The following is a 20,110-nucleotide window of genomic DNA, read 5'->3' as shown; positions in this document are numbered from 1 at the left end:
CTAAAGTGGCATTTGCTTGCAGTCTGAATTCAACAGGCTGTAATCATTATTTATTCACAAGTTACTGCAAAGCTGGCTCTGGTTCCTAAGACATTGTCTAGACTCCCTAGACTCCTCTAAGGCTGGATGGCAGGCTAGAGGCTAAAGCTATTTTTAAAAACTCTCCTTTTCCTCTAAGGGTAAAAAAGAGAGAGAGAGAGAGAGAGAGAGAGAGATCTACTAGAGTTATTTGAGGCCAAGTTAGTTAAAAGGCGGGGTTAGGGAGACAAAAAGCTTATCAGTCCACTCATTAGTCCACTTGTCATTCTTCTTTAAAAAAATTTTTTAATGTTTTTATTTATTATCATTTTTTAATTTAAAAAATTTTAATGTTTTATTTATTTCTGAGAGAGAGACAGCATGAGCAGGGGAGGGTCAGAGAGAGAGAGAGAGAGAAAGAGAGAGAGAGAAAGAGAGAGAGAGAGAGAGAGAGAGAGAGAGAGAGAGAGAATGAGAGAAACAGAATCCAAAGCAGGCTCCAGGCTCTAAGCTAGCTGTCAGCACAGAGCCTGATGTGGGGCTCAAACCCATGAATCATGAGATCGTGACCTGAGCCGAAGTTGGACACTTAACCGACTGAGCCACTCAGGCGCCCCCACTTGTCATTCTTTAAAGTCCTAATTCTTTATTTTATTTTTTAATGTTTTACTTATTTTTGAGAGAGAGAAAGAGAGCATGAGCAGGGGAGGGGCAGAGAGAGAGAGGGAGACCTAGAATCCGAAGCAGGCTCCAGGCTCTGACCTTTTAGCACAGAGCCTGATGTGGGGCTTGACCTCACAAACTGTGAGATCATGACCTGAGATAAAGTTGGATGCTTAACCAACTGAGCCACTCACGTGCCCCCTTAATTCTTTATTTTAAAATGTCCATAAATTCCAAAGACTATAATTCTGAAAGGCATCTACAGCTGAAGATGGCTAGAAGACAGAGAAAAATGAAGAGATCTGCTCAGAGACCCTACCCATCACTTAGCCCAAACTTCATTCTGAGTGTGAGTCAGAGGTCAAATCTGATCTGCGTATAGGCCCAGCTAGCTCTTGGAGAAATCTGGAGAAAGCCTCTCTCTCTTTTTTTTTTTCTTAACTTTAATGTTTTATTTATTTTTGAGAGAGAGATAGAAACAGTGTGAACAGGGGAGGGTCAGAGAGAGAGGGAGACACCGAATCCGAAGCAGGCTCTAGGCTCTGAGCTAGCTGTCAGCACAGAGACCGACACGGGGCTTGAACTCACGAACTGTGAGATCATGACCTGAGCTGAAGTCGGACACTCAGCCAACTGAGCCACCCAGGCACCCCAAAGCTTCTCTTTTCTTATCCTGCCCTCTGCTTTTCATCTGTTTCTTAATTAGGTCCATGGACCTGGACCTGTGGGCACAGGGTCCCCTTACCAACATGAGAACACCTTGTAGACACACTAATTTAAGCCTGGTTTGGGGACAGACTTGATAAGAAAGGTCATTTTCTCTGTCACACCTTTTCCTGGCTCCAGTCTTGGGGATAAGTCAGTGGCCCCCCGCGTTGTCTCATTTGTCCTACAACCAGAACAAAGTGAGAATAAAAATCATCACCCTATTCTTTAGATAGAATGGATTTTTGGTTAGAGCGGACTCAAATATTGCTTCCTCTGGGAAAGCTTTCCTGAGTCTCTTGCGCTCCTTGCAGACTGAGTTACATGTTCCCTTTTATACTCCCATCACACCATATTAATATGTCTGGTACTGTACTTACAGTACTGTGCAAGAATTTGTGGCTCATTCATCTCACCTTTGTAAGCTTCTGGAGAGAACAATGTTTTGTTCATCTTAGACCCTTGAGCATTTAGCCTCACTCCTGGAAAGCAAGTTTAAGTGATAAGAGCAGATGCTAGAAGCAGACTGCCTGGAATAACATCTCAGCTTCTCCTCAGCCAAGTTATGTCATCTCTTTGTGCCTCAGTTTCCTTGTTTGTTAAACATGGATAATTGTAATACCAACCTCATAGCTTTGTGAAGATTAAATGGAATAATGTACGTAAAAAGACTTAGAATAGGGCCTGGCTCAATGGCAACCTCTCAAGAAATGTTGGCCTAGTATCTTTATTTTATATAGTATGTACACAAACTTTTATTAAAACACTTAATATTGCTAGAGGTCTACATCCAAGACTGCTGTGGCTATAAGAGTGTGTATAGTTGAAACACTGAACCTGAATTCACACAATCACCTCCTTTCATACTACTTCTAATTTCACTATATTACATTCAACAATATTGTAAGTATTCTGTGTGTGTGAAACTAAAAAAAGTATCACTGCATTCTGAATTCCAAATAGTTGACCTATGAACTTTTGATTAATTGATATACAGCTCATTCATAAATTGAGAAGCTCCTGTGTTCTACTAAAAGATGGTTGATAAGACTATAGGAATGATGTACTGAGGAACAATTTCCACTGGAGAAAGATCAAATCTTCATGATTTATTTGAGCTCCTTTTGTCTTGCACCCAGTTTAAAATCAACTTAGAATGCAAAGTTAAAGATACTGATGAGAGGAAAATCATCGTGATTGCCCCAGTATTGCAAAGATATCACTAACATGTTGACTTTGGAATTGCAAAGCTATCTGCAAATCAAAGAAAACTATCAGTTTTCTGCACTTTAATGATAAAAGGTTAGATTCAGAAGTGCCAATGAATACCTTTTTCCCCTTTTTAAAAAAATGTTCATTTATTTATTTTGAGAGAGAGAGAGAAAGAGAAAGGCAGGCAAAGAGAGGGAGAGAGAGAATCCCAAGCAGGCTCCATGCTATCAGCACAGAGTCCAATAGGGACCTGATCCCACAAACCATGAGATCTTGGCCTGAGCAAAAATCAAGAGTTGGACCGTTAAATGACTGAGCCACCGAGGTATCCCAGAGAGAGCACGCAAGTGAGAGGGGCAGAGAATCTTAACCAGGCTCCACACTCAGTGCAGAGCCTGACTTGGAGCTCTTGATCCCACAACCCTGCGATCATGACCGGAGCTAAAATCAAGAGTCAGATGCTCAACTGACTGAACCACCCACGTGCTCCTTAATGCCTTTTAAAAAACCATGCCTAGAATCATATATTTTAAGCAACAAAGTATCCCTCTTAAAAGTTTTTCCTTGGGGCGCCTGGGTGACTCAGTGGGTTGAATGACTCTTGGTTTTAGCTCAGGTCACGATCTCATGGCTTGGTGGGATCTGGCAGCACAAAGCCTGCTTGGGATTCTCTCTCTCCCCCTCTCTCGCTGCCCCTCCTCCACTTGTGCTGTCTCGGTCTCTCTCAAAATAAATAAATAAACTTAAAAAAAAACAAACCTTTTTCCTTCATTCTCCAAAAGATATGAAACAAAAAAGCACTGTTTTGTATACTTTTTACAGAATAATTATCAAAGTTGCATTTACAACATCAAGGGAGCTTTGAATCAGCATGGACATTCTACCATAGCTAGTATTTTCAATCTGATTCTACAGCCAGGGAACCTAAAAGCGACAAAAGATAGCAAACTTGAATTACAGGGTGTAAATGGAATTGCAAGAAATTAAATCAGAGTTTGGCTTTGGGTTTTACATATCTTCACCCTGTTAAACTAATTCACTCTGAGAGCTAACTTGTCTCAACGGAGCAAGATACTGGACCTACTTCATGATGTGTGGTACAGAGAGAAAATATAGTTAGCTTTACAAAGTGTTGACATCAAGTCATGGGTGACTGACTTCTAAATAACTATGGAGGAAAATTAAATTTTTATTTTATTACTTTTACATATTTCTATTTTTTTAAGTTCATGATTATTTCCTAAAACGTCCCTTGGTGTCCCAGGCAAAGAAAGACTAGTAGGTTGGATGGATCATGTAGCTAATCCAATTTGTTATTTTTATAAAAGAAACCAGATGTCTGGATTTAAGAAATAAGAACAGGGAGGAGCCTGGGTGACTCAGTTAGTCAAGCTGATTTCGGCTCAGGTCATGATCTCATTGTCATGAAATTGAGCTCTGCATCAGTTCCACACTGGACATGGAGCCTACTTAAGATTCTCCCTCTCCCCCCTTCCACCACTCATGAAGCAAGAAATAAAAGTATTTTGTACGGCTAAATTAACATCTGGGAAAATAATGCTTACTATGGCTTTTTCTCTTCAGAATTTTATAAGGTTAAAGTAGTTTGGGTTGGCAAAGTACTCTAAATTTTTCAGAAAAAATGAACTAGTAATTTTTTAAATTGCAACCCAAATAGCAAAGTTAAATTTTTCTATAGTGGGGATTGTTACCTTCATAGGTTTCTATATTTAACATACGTTTAAACATATACTTGACTCCTTAGAGTTATTAATACCTAAAAGAGACAAGTACTGTTTAATAACCCAGGTAATGATTTCTAGAAAATTCAGGCTTTAAACATCTAATGATGGAATAAGAAACTACAGATTTATTATTATCCACATTCTGTTCTGTAGTGGCAAAAGTTGAAGAATAAAATTAAAAGAAACCTCATTAAACACATCTCATTTCATTTCTTAGATTTAATTAAATCAAGAGTCAATTCTCATCTTTGAGTTTACATAAGAGGTTTCCCAGAAGAAAGAAAATAAAACTAAACTGGCATTAGGATGAAAAGAAATCTCCTTTGCCAAGAGTGTCCTAGTTCCAAAATGTGTTTGATGGAAACCCTTCTTGCCTTCGGGTCTCCTCCAAATCTTTTGGCCAGGAAAGAGCTGAGGGAGGTTTGTCTCTCACTACGGTCCTCTGCATCAGAGAAAGACAGATTTAATTCTCCTTTAGCACGTTAGAGGGCTGAGTACAAAGATGTCAGCTTAATGATATAAAGGGTAGGTGATCTGTAATTTCCTTAGGCACTTTTAATCATGTAGCCATACGTATAATTTTTTTTTAAGTTTCTCAATATTTAACTTAAATTAAAACTCTTTTTTGATTGGCTCTACTTTTATAGACAAATGAGAACAATTAACATTGTTCTTTATGTCCCCCTTTTTATCTTTCCTCCTGACTGAACAGATATGTTAATTTCAATATGCTTTTTTTTCTTGGAAGACTGGGAATATAAGATAGCCACTGTTATCCTTTGAACCGTATACAATTTGCCTTCAGATAATTGACACTCATCCTTCTAATTTTTAGCCTTCTAAAAATGCAATAATCTACTGGTTATGCAATAAGCATGTGAACCCAAAACTTATAAAAAAAAGATTACAGATCAGAATTCTATTAGATGATGCTTTTTCAGTTTTTTTGTTGTATAGTCTGGAATAGGCTTCTTCCTTCTTGAATAAATTAGTTTTTGCTTTTCTTTGACATAATGACAGCTCCTTCTTCCCCTCCCCCCCAAATTAAAATTAATTATACTCTTTCAAAGAGTTCCCTATTACCTTTCATTTTTGACTGACATCCTACTTACTGTAGTCCTCAAGAAATCAATGAATATATTAATTGGAATTAGACTTGGCACCTGTCTCTAAGGAACTCAACTCAATAGATCTTCATAGCCTTAGATGGAATTTTTTAATAACTTCATAAAATATTTTTTTGAAAAAACCAAGTGTGTATTCTTAAGTCATTCCTTCAAACCCATGTTTTTTGGGTTTCTAGACATAGAAATAAGGGTAGAATAAAACAAATCTGACCAGAATGAAGAGCGTTAAAACATTTTTAAAAAATGTAGTAAGTTGATGATTGTTATAAAAAGAAACTGAACGACTAGTTTAGGTAATATAAACACAAAATAACAGTGTATTTCTTCTTAGTAATAAGACTCAATTTGAGGGGCAAAAGAACTAGGAAAAAATGGTGCTAAAAAAGGTTGACCATACATTCAAGGAATTTGGTTTTTTCCTGTTCCTAAAATTCAGAACATTCTGTTTTTCTTTGGAGTTCCAGTAAGTCAGGCATGGAAACCTCATCTCAGATGAAAACGAATAATAACCAGAAAAAGAATAGAAGATGGTTCAGTCTGAAAGATGAGCTGGAGTTCTGGCTCTACCATTTGATAGCTCTGTGACTTTTATCTTTTTGAGTTTCAATTTCTACATCTGTAACACGGGTATAATACCATTAAACATAATAGGGTTGGCAAGACTTAAAATAAAGGCATGATGGGTGCCTGGCTGACCAAGTCTGTGGAGCATGCAGCAACTGGTCATGAATTCAAGCTCAACGTTGTGGGTAGAGATTATTTAATAAATAAAAGCTTAAAAAATAAAATAAAATAGGGGTGCCTGCGTGGCTCAATTGATTAAGCATCTGCCTTCAGCTCAGGTCACCATCTCGCAGTCGTGGCTCAAGCCCTACGTTGGGCTCTGTGCTGACAGCTCAGAGCCTGGAGCCTGCTTTGGATTCTGTGTCTCCCTCTCTCTCTGTCCCTCCCCCACTTGTGCTCTGTCTCTATCTCTCTCTAAAAAATAAATATAAAATAAAATAAAATACAGGTATGTAATATACATAAATTGCTTGGCTCACAGCAGGCACTCAATAAACGGTTATGGACTTTCCCGTCTTCCCTGATCCTTCCGGAAATTAAACTTGACAGATAAACAGTGTTCTCTTCACTCTCAAAGCTACTGTAGTGAGAACAAGATAGAAATAACTAAGTGGAACAATACAACTCCTTGATCTGAAATTTTAAAGTAAATAAGTTTTGAAATAAAACTAGTAAGAAGTAAATAGAATGATGGAATTATAAAGACCCGTATGAAAGTTAAGATACTATTAAACATTTCCATTTTCCTCTTGGCTATGATGTTGAGATTATGTTTCATATTCAGTGAAGGGAGAAATTACCTAAACTTGGAAAAGTGAAATAAAATAAAAACAAAAATTTGCTTCCATTTTCCAGAAGTTTTATCAGAAAAGTATTTCAATGAAGGACCTTTCAGTCATTTGTTAGAGGTGACCTGTTTAAGTGCCTACTATATGCCAACTGCCATACCAGTGACGGAGGACATACAGAGAAGGTGAAAGAATACTTATTAAAGGTATAGTACAGGTCAGGTGGTGTCAGGCATATACCACTCTGTGCTTGTTAGGGCTGCCTTAACAAAATACCACCAGCTGGGTGACAAACAATAGAAATTTACTTTTTCACAGTTCTGGAGGCTGCGAGTCTAAGATCAACGTACAGGCAGAGCAGGGCTCCTCTGAGGCTTCTCTCCTAGGCTAATAGTTGGCTACCCTTTTGCTGTTTCTTTACATAGTTGTTCGTCTGTGCATGCGCACCCCTGGTGTTTGCATATCAATACTTTCCCTCTTCTTACAAAGCCACCAGTAGGACTGAATTGAGCCCCACCCTAGTGGCCTCATTTTAACTTAATCACCTCTTTAAGGACCTCATTTCCAAATACAGCCACATACTGAGGAACTGGGGATAAGCGCTTCAAAATAAGAATTCTGGGAGAATACAATTCAGCCCATAAGAAACATCATCTCATTTAACCATTGCCCTGTTTTACAAATGAGGGCTAGGCTTCGAGAGAATAACGCACTCGATAAATGTCACAGAGCCAGAAAGCGGTGGAAACAAAATTTTAATTCAGGCCTCATTATGAGAGCACCAAAGGTATGTTCTTTCTTCTATTCACACTTCCTCAAAGTATTACAAATCTAATGGGAGGGGCACCTGGGTGGCTCAATCAGTTGAGTGTCTGCCTCTTGATTTTGTCTCAGCTAATGATCTCATGGTTTGTGGGATCAAGCCCCTTGTTGGGCTCTGCGCTGACAGTGCAGAGCTTGCTTGGGATTCTCTCTCTCCTTCTCTCTCTACCCCTTCTCCCTGCTTGTGCATTCGCATGCTCTCTCTCTCTCTCTCAAAGTAAATAAAAATTTAAAAAAAACTAATTGGAAAGACGAAGTACTGATTCGTGAAACTTTAAATCTGGGGGTTAGTGATAAGGAGGCACTTATTCACTGGACCTGTACCATTCCATGGAAAGAATGGGTTCAGGGTCACTGAACATTCATATAATATTTATTACATGTTAGGCTGGGTTCTTTAACAAAAGAGTCTACTGATTCCCTTACATGAGGAATTGCTGATTGGCAAACAGGAATAGTCTTGATAGTCTTGGACCAAAGCCTATAGATGATCTTAGGTCATTATCAAATATAAGAGAGCTTTCCACAATAAGTATTTTAGATACAATTGTCTTCTAGATCCCACTTTTTTCTGTATTTGGGTGGCAGCTGTGTGCAGGTACACATCTATGAAATCCCTCATCTGCTTTATAACATTCTACCTGATGGGCAAGCCACACTGATAATCTACTTCCCTGGTCATGTTAGTGGGCTTGCTTTCAGCTCTATAACATCTCAGAGTGAAAGACAAAAGCCCCATTCACTGCCTCTTGAGACTCCCACCTGTGTGTCCAGGAATGAGTGTCAGGCTAGGTTGTGGTCAGCCTAGCACCTGCCCCATACCCTCGATGAGCTCATATTATTGTTTAAAGTTTGTTCCAAGTACCACTGCCTGTATTCTCTAACTGCATTTTATGCATCTAAACTCTACGCTAAATTGTGATTATATAATTAATAAGTAATTTATATTCCCAGACTACGTTATAAAGTTTCCAAGAAAACCATTCCAAAGAAATTCATGCATACTGGGGACCAAGGCATATGTCTAGGACCCTAGTACATACCAACTCTTACACAAAAGTTATGACTCCTGAATGATGTGAAAGATGTGCTACCTACACCAGCAGGAAATGAATGGAGAGGGGCAACTGTGGAAAAGTAACCAAAATATATGGGAAGACTGAAGGAAGAGAAGAATTATCTAAACATGGTCTGTTTGTATAGATTACTCTCAATTTTGACTTCCCTTCTCTGGAGATAATAATACAAACTTCATAAAGGTAAGCTGCCTGTCTCTGTCCAATTCAGTATATAAACTCTCTTAAGGCTAGCCACTTCTTTGGGTCTTCATTCTCCCATGGGGGTTCCCAGGTATGTGTTAAAATCTATGTGCTTTTCTCCTATTAATCTGCTTTATGTCAATTTGATTGTCAGCCCCAGCCAGAGACTCTAGGAGGGTAAAGTTTTGCTTCACACACACACACACACACACACACACACACACACACATATATATATACACACATATATATATACACACACACACACACATATATATATATATACCACTTCCCACTTATAGGGCCAAGAACTGCTCTCAAGAAGGCTAAATTGTAGAGAGCTATTAATTTGTTTTTTTTTATGAGGTAAATTCTATGAATATAAATTACATCATTTTTAAAACACAAGTACAAAAGCACATTTCAAGGTATGATCTGATTTTTAGTATTATCTACACTTCTTTCCTAAAGTATGAACATTCAACAGTGTTCTTATCAATAATGGGAATTCAGTTGTGATTTTTCAAACTGTCTCAATTGAGTTAAGTGGGTGGAAGAGGTGGGAGTAGCATTATCAGAATCATGGAGGAAAATGGAAGAGCAGCTAAAGAAGTAATGTACATAGTTTAGAAACAAAGCAGCACTTTTCTCCAATACTTAAATGTGTTTTTAGTCATAGTTACTTAATGTTTTCAAATTTCAAATGAATATTAAATATGTTTTTGTTAAAAAGAAGTTGAGAAAAACCAATCTAAGGGAATTTTTAACAATCTGAAGAAATGAGATTTCATTTTTTTCCACAAAAAATGTATTAGGAGAATGAATATTTTGAATTAAACAGACTTCGTAGCCAATTAACCCCAAATACATTTAATTCAATACATAAACACGTAGAGAAAGGTAACGTCCTTACAGAACTGTGTTCAGGACCTGAATAGCATGATGGTCTAAACTGTGAGTAGAAAAGTAAATGTTTAAACACAATATGACATTTTCCAACTCTGAGCACGTATATTTTTATTCTGACATTTTGTGTTTGCAGCGGTTTTTAGCTTTGTAAACTTTCAAAGAAAGATGTACTTATTATCCCCCCTCATCTCCACCTCCTGGTGCTTTCTACAAAACAACATATAACTGGGGATACACGGTCAGGTTAAGAACTGCTCTGACCCCTGAATTTCTTCTTCCTCAAGCTGAGTATCCAAAGACAAGTAAGATTTTCAATTTAGACCTTTTTGGCTTTTGGTCCCAGGACCACCTTACTCCAAGAATTCTTCACAGAACATAATATTTCCCATCTGCTATCAGGTTCAAACCAATCAGTTCTCACAGCTGGAGACAGAATGAAAGAATGCCTATAATGCAGGCCCCCCAGCCCAGTGGATCTATGTGCATATGTGACGGACAGTGCCCTGATCCCGTGAAGTCCAAGCGATACCTACCTCTAGTTTCAGAACATCATGCTGAAGTTTACGCTGAAATTCAAGGAAGTTTTTGATTGTCAGCTTTCCCTTAAGATCAGCTCCAAAGAAGTAGGTCGTGAGGGCTGAGCACAAGCCAGACTTGAGGGTGTTACCAGTAGTAGGACGATCTCTATGACGCATTCCCATACTGGTTTGGGAGCGAATGATGCTCTGAACCTAAAAGAGAAGCAAATCCCCATCCAGAAAAACATTACAAAGCAGAGAAATATAAAAAAGTAAGAACAAGATGGGGCACTTGGGTAGGTCAGTTGGCTGAGCACCTGACTCTTGATTTCAGCTTAGGTCATGATCGCAGAGTCATGGAATCAAGCCCTGCATTGGGCTCTGCGCTGAGCATGGAGTCTGCTTAAGATCTCTCTCTTAAGAAAAAAAAGAAAAAAGAAAAAGATTCTCTCACCCCCTCCATCTGCCCCTCTTCCCCACTCATGCAGTCTCTCTCTAAAATAAAGTAAAAAAAAAAAATTTTTTTAAAAGTAACCAACTATTGATTGTTTATTATTAGCCTACACTGTACTACAATTGTGTTTTAGTGCTCACAACAATCCTCTAAGTCTCATGATTATCCTAATTTTACAGATGAGGAATTCAAGACACACAGTGCTTCATGCTTAATAACTTGTTCAAGGTCAAGTAGCTAGCAAGTAGCAGACCCAGGATTTGAACAGACGCCTCACACCTTTATCAATGAGATGCTCTTAAAAATCTCTCTTCAGAAAAGAGTATGCATTTGTTTTTGAGGCCCAAAACCTCTCACACAACACTAAAATAATAATCAACTTCACAGTAATACATTCCATATCTCAGGAGACTTAAACACTTCACACTTCTCACTACTGACTCACTAGTTACGACAAAAGGCAGCACGGCTACAGGCAAGTACTGACATCTAAGAGAGAGAGCAGATTTATTAGAATGATAAATGAAATACAAAGTTGAGAGAAAATAATTTTCCAAGAAAAGTTGGAGATTTATTTTAATCTTTGAGAAGCTGTAAATGAGCTTTTGGAGAAAGAATAATTTCTGGAACTAGCAACCATGGCCTAACTATATAAATGAGCTTTTTGAGCAAGTCTATGACTGTTAATAGCGTTTTTTTTTTTTAAACTTGTTCCTGCAGTCTTTTCTACCTCTTTGCAAGCTAAAAAAGCAACTATTCAGAATAATTAAAGTTGGGATATGTAAAGATAAATAATAAAAGTATGTTATATAAACAATACATACAGCTTTGTGGGTGATGGTTTTTAAATTGCCAAATTAGAAAAGCAGAACGCTTAAAAACGTAAGAATTGTAACAAGAGATTTACCCTAGTTAAATGTCTTATTGATTTTATTTATCATCTGTGACCATAAAGAAGGTTTGAGTCAATGTAAGTCTGTGGCTTATAAAGAGTGAAGCGGTATAACCAGACATGGAGTCAGGAGACCTGGGTCTGATTCTGTTGTTCTGCAGGTCGTTTAAACTCTTTGGGCCTTAACTTTTCTCACTGGAGAATTTCACGGTTGGAGTATATTGTCTCTAAGTCTCCTTGTAACTCTAGGTTAGTATCATACATGCTTTTGGTATGATTTCTTCAGGGTTCATGTTTTATAATGGTAATAAGATTAGCTGACATTTGTTTCTCATACACATGGACATTTGAAAGACAGGTATACAACAAATTTTTCAATTGCTTAGGTTGAAGATTTTAGACTCCAAATTGAATACAAGATAATCAGAACATTTTTAGGGGGCCCTGGGTGGCTCACTTGGTTAAATGTCCGACTCTTGATTTGGGCTCGGGTCATGATCTCACGGTCAGCCTCACGCAGGGCTCTGCCATGGGTGTGGAGCCTGCTTGGCTTCTCTCTCTGCTCCTCCCCTATATGCGCTCTCTCTCTCAAAAAAAGTATTTTTTGGCATTGTTTTGAAGGCAACACACAATTCATTTTATCTGCTTATTTGTGAGAACTGAAGAATTTTCCAGTAGCAGAGAACCAAAATTGAGAATCCACATCAGGACCTGCCATGATTTACATTTTGCTTGTGGCTATAAATAGTGCAGTTTATATCCTTCCTATGGTAGAAATTGTGTATGTCAGCTTCAAAAGTGTGGTGCTAAGAATGTGTGTGTTAAGTGACAGGGAAAAAAGGAATGTTTTTAGGTAAAATTAACTAGCTCATGCTATATCATCTTTTCATTAGTGACTAATTATTAGTATAAGCTAAATACTATACCATTATATGTAAACCATTACTAAAAATAGGCATTCTTTAAAAACTTTTATTAAAAAGTATGTATTACTAGATTTTGTGTGTGTGGGGGGGTGAGAGAATGTTTTCCCATAATTTCTCAGTTGGAAAATAATTCCTTAAAATATTTTTATTTAGATAATTTGTTAAGGGTATAACATGAGAATCAATCAAACATCAATTTAACTAGTCATGTAAATGCTTACATATGCTATATGAAGTGGGGAAAATAAAAAATATATAAAACATTTCATTCTTTTTCTTATGTCTCACAAATGAGTTATTATTTCTCATATCCTCCCACTTAAAAAAATCCATTTCCATCATGGCATTGGGTGAATAGAGCCCAAACAGTTATGAGGTTTTTTTTTTAAAGTTTATTTATTTATTTTGAGAGAGAAAGAGATAGTATGTGTGTGCACACGTGAGCAAAGGAGGAGCAGAAAGCAGGGGGGAGAGAAAATCCCCTGCAGCCTCAGCGCTTTTAGCATAGAGCCTGATGCAAGGCTTGATCTCACAAACCGAACTGTGAGGTCATTACCTGAGCTGAAAATAAGAGTTGGACTAAGCCACCCAAGGCCCATGAGGCTTTTTATTTTAGCTATCTTTTGCTAAGTTAGTTCTGTTTTATGATTTGTTATGAAATGGGTTCGAGAAAGGATGTGTGGTGATAGAAAAATCAGAGAAAACTCAAACTTAGTATTTAACAGTTGATTAATGCCTTTTAGTAATATGTGTTTAGGCATGATTAAAGTGATTTCTGGAAATGGGGCATCTGGGTAGCTCAGTCAGTAGAGTGTCTGAATTTGGATCAGGTCATGATCTCATGGTTTGTGGGTTTGAGCCCTGCATCGGGCTCTGTGCTGACAGCTCAGAACCTAGAGTTCAGATTCTGTGTGTTTCCCTCTCTCTCTGCCTTTTCGTTGCTCATGCCCTGTCTCTCTCAAAAATAAACATTAAAAACATAATAAAAAAATAAAAATTTTTAAAAAATAAGTTTAAAAAGTGATTTTTGGAAAAAGATGAATCAAAGAGTAATAATGGCTATTAGTTTGCTTTATGCGACATTAACTTTAAAATATGTGAGGTCTTTTTCCTGGTTCTGTTTAACTATATATATATATATACACACAGACTTGACAAATACACTGTTAAGAAAACACCTGTTTCCCTGGGAAATCAGAACAAAGTTTAAATGTCTGGAAGCCTAGACTTTCAACTTAATAAACTATTATATTTCCCAAGAATGTAAAATATATAAAGATGAAGTAGAGAAGCTTCTAAAGAGAACTTTATAATATGTTGTTTTTGGTCTAAAAGGGTTTTTACATCAAGATTCCTTGTGATCAATATTACAAGTTGTACCAGATTAAGAAGGCCAGTTATCAAGGGATCACATTAGATGAAATTAGCAAATTAGCACTCCCTTCTCTAACAAGTGAACGGAATAGTGAAGCGACTGCTCCAAGTCATTTTGCACATCAGCATCAATACCAGAAATAAGATCCATCTGCTCTAAATTCAAATCTAGAGTTTAGTATCTATAATAAGAGTTGAGAAGTTATGGCAATTTTGCTTCTGAGAGCTGAAGGAAGCCCCCAGTTTGCATCAGAAGGATTGGTCCTCTCTGTTTTTCTGGCTTGAAAAACCACAAGGACAAAATTTGGGGCGACTAGACCCACTGGAAAGTGAGGGGGAGATCCTGAAAAGGAGAAAGCCAAAGAGGGGAAGTCCCAAGTTCTCTATATAAACTCTAGCCAAGTCAAGTTGAGCTAATCACATGCTAAAACAAAACATTAATACTCTTCAGATGAATATAGCAAAATCTAAAGTCTACAACATGTCATTCGTAAAATCTAGACAAAAGCCCAAAATTACTTGTCATATGAAGAAATTGGGAAATATGGTTTTTCCTCAAGAGAAAAGACAATGGAGATCAATCCCAAGATGACCCAGGTATTAGAAATTAGTAGACAAGAATTTTATAACAATTAAATAATAGTATTCAAATATATAACATATACTTACGAATAAGGGAAAGATAGGACATTTCAGATGAGAAAGAAAACTATATCAAAAATGAAATGGAAGTTCTAGAACTGAAACATGCAGTACCTGAAATAAAAATTTACTGGATTAACTTAATAGCAGAATTGCTATAACCAAAGAAAGAGTCAGTGAATATGAAGATAAATCAAGAGAAACTACACAGCTTGAATAGCAAAGAGGAAAAAATATTGAAAAAACAATAATAAAGCTTTAGAGATTTGTGAGGCAATATCACATATGGTCTTAACATTTGTGTTAGCGGAGTGTCAGAGAGAGGTAAGAAAGAATGCCTCTCCCCAAATTTTTAAGACATAATGTCCAGAAACTTCCCAAATTTGATAAAAATCATATATTTATAGATACAAATACCTCATCAGATACCAATAAGGACAAATACAAAGAAAACCACACTGAGACACAATGTAATCAAATTTCTAGAAACCAAATATAAAGAGAAAATCTGGAAAGGAGAGAAAAAAACAACATACTGCGAATAGGGGAACAATGATTCAAATAGCCAGACTTTTAATCAGAAGGAATCAGAAACAGTAAAACAACTGAGAATTTTACATCTACATCTAGAGTCGTATATCTAGAATTTCCCCCAAATAATGATGATATCAATTAATTCATCAACAATAGATGTGCGCTACAAGAAATGCTAAAGAAAGTTTTTCCAACTGAATGGAAATAATACCATAAGGAAACTAGGATTTTTAGGAAGGAATGAAGGACATCAGAAATGGTAAATATGTGAGTAAATATAAAAGTTATTTTTCTCCTATTTTCTTTAAAAAACATGTGACTTGGGGCACCCGGGTGACTCAACTGGTTAAGCGTTCAACTCTTGGTCTCAGCTCAGGTCATGATCTCTCAGTTTGTGAGTCTGAGGCCCTCAGTAGACTCTGTGCTGACAATGTGAAGCCTGCTTGGGATTCTCTCCCGTTCCCTCTCTCTCTGCTCTTCCCATGAGCATGCTCTCTTTATCTCTGTCTCTCAAAAAAAAATAAATAAACTTTAAACAAAATTTTTAAAAATATGACTTAAAGCAAAATTACAAAAATTATTATGGGATTTATTATGTATGTAGATGTAATACATAGAACAAATATAGCATAAAGGATGAAGAGGTGAATAAAACCTTATGGTTGCAGAGTTTCTACATTTCATGTGAATATTATTTTTTTTTAGATTTTGACATTTAATTTCTTTTGAATATGTCACTTTTTGCAAGCTAGGAAACCTCTAAGGATTCAGGCTGAGTTTTGGCAATGTTCAGCGGAATGAACATTGATTATTTTGAAATCATAATACAAGGTGCTAACAACAGGCTTATAATCTCTAAATAATAACCACTTAGCTACATTTTTTCCCTTAGGAAACAACCAAAAGTCTAGTTCTTAAAGGCATGATATACAGAATATGTTGATCTACAAAGAACAGAATGACCCAAATTATATGCTGGCTGACTTACTGGTGGGCCAAATCAAAGGTGACCAAAGATGGGTGGACAGAGAAAGTGTTTACCTTTAGGAAACTTGCTCAGAGATTTTAAAAAGGCCTGGCTGCTGTTAATAAGAAAGCAAGTAGTAAAAAATATTACAGATGCACCCATACTGACACTTGATTTTGCTAAGGTCTTCCAGTAGAACATAAAGTTAGAGATGAGTGTAAGGGTAAGATACTTAGATGTTTTCAAAATAAATTACTAGTAATATGAAATTTGACATATTGAATTCTTCCATTTGCCACCAGAACAAACTGACAATGAGGACTATGTAAAACAAATGCTGACCTCTAAAAAGAATGGCAGCAGTAACACTCTTCACTACAGAATAATCGCCTGCTTTCCCACACCATTAACACTGTTACTCTTCCAAGATACATATTCCTGTGGAAAAACTTGTCAGCTTTTGCCAGAGCCAGGAGAGGCAAAATAGAGCTTGTCCTAATTCATTAATTTGTAATTGTAAGCTCATATGATATCCCGAGGATGGACCCATAAAGACCCATTCTTTTGTTTAATATCTGAAAACTGCAGAATTCCTTAGCCCTTAGCCACAGTTTCTGCTCAATATCTTAAAGCTGGTCTCTGTCCCATCTGTGATTCTTCTCCTCAGGATTAAGGGTGCATCCTAGTCATCAAAATCTGGAATGTCATCATAAGAATAACCCCAGTAGTCTTTGGATACATGGTAGGCAGTGTGAAGGTGGTAAAATTCTGGAAGGAACACCAGGATGCCAATGATCAGGACAGGAAAACCTGGTCTGACTCCTCTTTGTTGACATAGCCTGCTAGCAGGAGGGAGCCTATGATAATGAGAAAAGTGCCAATCAGATACAGCCTTACATGGGAACTTGGGAGGGCTCTTCTTAAACTGAAGGTCAATGTAGCCATTGTCTGTGCTGGAGAGCTTTGAGTATTTCACTTTACTACTGGGGATTCCTGTAGCCAGGGTGGTTTGAGACGGCATCACAATACACTGACACAGCTACAGTTGGAGCACCATGCCAGGCCACCCAAACGCTGGCAGTTAGCTCACTGTTGGAAGCAAAGGCACGTGAAATCTTGTGGCACACCTCACCTAACTCGTGAATAGTAATTCTAAGTAGACTGTGTATATTTAATAATCTGTTGTGCCCCCTAGAGCAACCACTATAAAAATAATGCAAAAAGGTACAGCTAAAATGCCAAACAAATTAAACCAGAATTCTGGAGAAAATATTTAATCTCAAAAAAGGTAGGAACATAGAAGGAAGGAACAAAAATCAGAAAGAACAAACAGAAAATAAATAGTAAAAATGGTAGGTCTAATTCCAATTAAATCAGCAATTATGTTAAATGTCAATGGAGTAAATACTGCAATTAAAAGGCAAAGACTGTCAGAATGGATAAAAAACAAGAGCCGAATGTTCGCCGTCTATAAAAGATGTATTTTAAATAAAAAAACACAGATATATTTAAAGTAAAAAGATGAAACAAAAAAGACATACCATGCAACCAGTAAGCATAAGAAGGCTGGAACTGCTATGTTGATATCACATAGATTTTAAGAGCATTACCAAAGATAAAGAGTGACATTTCATAATCATAATAGGACTGATTCATGAAGAAGACAATAATCAGAAATGTGCAGAGAAACTCCAAAATACATAAAGCTCAAATTGGCAGAACTAAAAAGAAATAAACAATTGACTAATTATAGTTGGAGATTCTTTTAAAGTTTATTTATTTTGAGAGAGACAGAGAGAGTGTGCAAGCAGGGGAGAGGCAGAGAGAAAGAAGGACTGAGGATCTGAAGGTGCTCTGTGCTGACAGCAGAGAGCCTGATGCAGGGCTTGAACTCACGAACCGTGAGATCCATGACCTGAGCCAAAGCCAGGCACTTAACCAACTGAGCCACCCAGGCGCCCTTATATTTGGAGATTTTAACATCTCCCTTTCAACAACTGCTAGAATGACGGGTTAAACAAAATCTGTTAAGGACAAAAAACACCTGAAGATTATCAAAACTTGACTAAATTGACATTTTTAAGACACTTTGTTCAGTAACTCAGAATATACATTCTTTAATAAAATATACTGATGTATTTAATTAAACACATCAGATACAGTTCCATAAAACTAGGTTCAATACATTTAAAAGGATTAAATCATGCAGAGTATATTTTCCGAGCACAGTGTAATTAAGTTAGATATCACTAGCAATAAGATAACTAAAAAAACAAAACCTCCACACTTGGAAATTAAATAATATACTTCTAAGCAATTCATGGGTCGAAAAGGAAATCACATGTGAAACAGAAAATATTTCAAACTGAATGATAATGAAAATACAGTCAATACATCAATTCTGTAGGATGCTTCTATAGCAGCGCTTAAAGGGAAATGTATAATATTAAATGCTTATATTAGAAAAGAAAAAAATTCTCAAAACAATGACTAGCCATGTTATCTTAAGAGACTCATAAAAGAGCAAAAAAAAAACAAAAAAACAAGCCAAACCAAACCAACAACTCTAAAATGAGTAGAAGAAAAGAATGAGAGAACAAATCAATTAATTAGAAAACACACAAACCACTTGGGCTCTCTGTTGTACATATTTGAGACTAGTTTTTATTCCTTGTGAAGATAATATACTATTTTTGTTTAAAAAAAAAAGAAAAGGAAACACACAAACCATAGAGAAAACTAATAAAGCCAAAGTTGGCTCTTTGAAAATAAAACAAACAAATAAACAAACTAGACCCTGAACAGCCAAAGAGATCTTGAGAAAAAAGAACTGGAGGCATTACACTCTCTGGTTTCAATATATATATAAAATATTCTCTTATAAGATTATAGTTATCAAAATAGTATGGTATTGGGGCACCTGGGTGGCTCAGTTGACTCTTAGTTTCAGCTCAGGTCATGATCTCATGGTTTCATGCGTTCAAGCCCTGCATCGGGCTCTGCGCTGACAGCATGAAGCCTGCTTGGGATTCTCGGTCTCCTCTCTCTCTGACCTTCTCCCACTCACACTGTCTCTGTTTCTCTCAAAGTAAATAAATAAACTTAAAAAAAAAAACCCACAGCATTGTTATTGGCACAAAACCCAGACACACTGATCAATGGAACAGAATGAATAATAGAAATAAACCCTCACATATATGGTCAATTAATTTATGATAAAAGAGTCAGGAATATACAATGGTGAAAGGACAGGTTCTTCAAAAAATGTGTTCAGAAAGCTGGATAGCCACATACCAAAGAATGAGACTGGACCACTAACTCATACCATACACAAACATTAATTTAATGTGGATCAAAGTCTTGAATGCAGGACTTGAAACTATAAAACTCCTGACAGAAAGCAAGGTGGTAAGCTCCTTGACGTTGGTCTTGGTGATGATTTTTTTGGATCTGATACAAAAGCAAAGGCAACAAAAGGAAATATAAACAACTGGGATGACAAACTAAAAAACTCTTCATGGCAAAGGAAACCATCAACAAAATGAAAAGGCAACCTATTGAATCAGAGAAAATATTTGCAAATCATATATCTGGGGTTAATATCCAAAATATATAGAGAACTCCTAGAGCTCAATAACAAAGTCCAAACATTCTGTTAAAAAATGGGCTGAGGATCTGAATAAGACATTTTTCCAAAGAAGACATATAGATGGACAGCAGATGCATGAAAATATGCTGAAGATCACTCATCAAAATGGACATGGAAATCAAAACCATAATGAGATAATATTTCACACCTGTTAGAATAGCTATTATCAAAAGGACAAAAAATAACAAGGGTTGGTTAGGGTGTGGAGCAAAAGGAACTCTTTTTTTTTATTTTTTTATTTCTAGGAGAGAGAGAGACAGCGTGAGCAGGGGAGGGTCAGAGAGAGAGGGAGTCACAGACTCTGAAACAGGCTCCAGGCTCTGAGCTGGCAGTCAGCACAGA

The 20,110-nt window shown here is 36.9% G+C and overlaps 1 protein-coding gene and 1 pseudogene across 6 annotated transcripts in view; both read right to left on the bottom strand.

Moving 5' to 3' along the window:
- Positions 1–20,110, bottom strand: part of MICU1 (mitochondrial calcium uptake 1) — a 195,528-nt gene that overhangs the window by 56,457 nt on the left and 118,961 nt on the right. For all 6 annotated transcript variants that reach the window (XM_039255575.1, XM_039255569.1, XM_039255571.1 and 3 more), the window contains one exon: positions 10,346–10,543. In XM_039255575.1, coding sequence (XP_039111506.1) covers positions 10,346–10,543 — 198 coding nt within the window. The remainder of the gene's footprint in view (positions 1–10,345; positions 10,544–20,110) is intronic.
- Positions 16,802–17,140, bottom strand: LOC120247585 (annotated as a pseudogene).

This window comes from Hyaena hyaena, unplaced genomic scaffold (genome assembly GCF_003009895.1).
Source record: "Hyaena hyaena isolate Hyena2069 unplaced genomic scaffold, ASM300989v1 scaffold_531, whole genome shotgun sequence".
NCBI lineage: Eukaryota > Metazoa > Chordata > Mammalia > Carnivora > Hyaenidae > Hyaena > Hyaena hyaena.
Note: the sequence above shows the minus strand (reverse complement) of the source record. Positions and strands in the feature narration are given on the sequence as shown.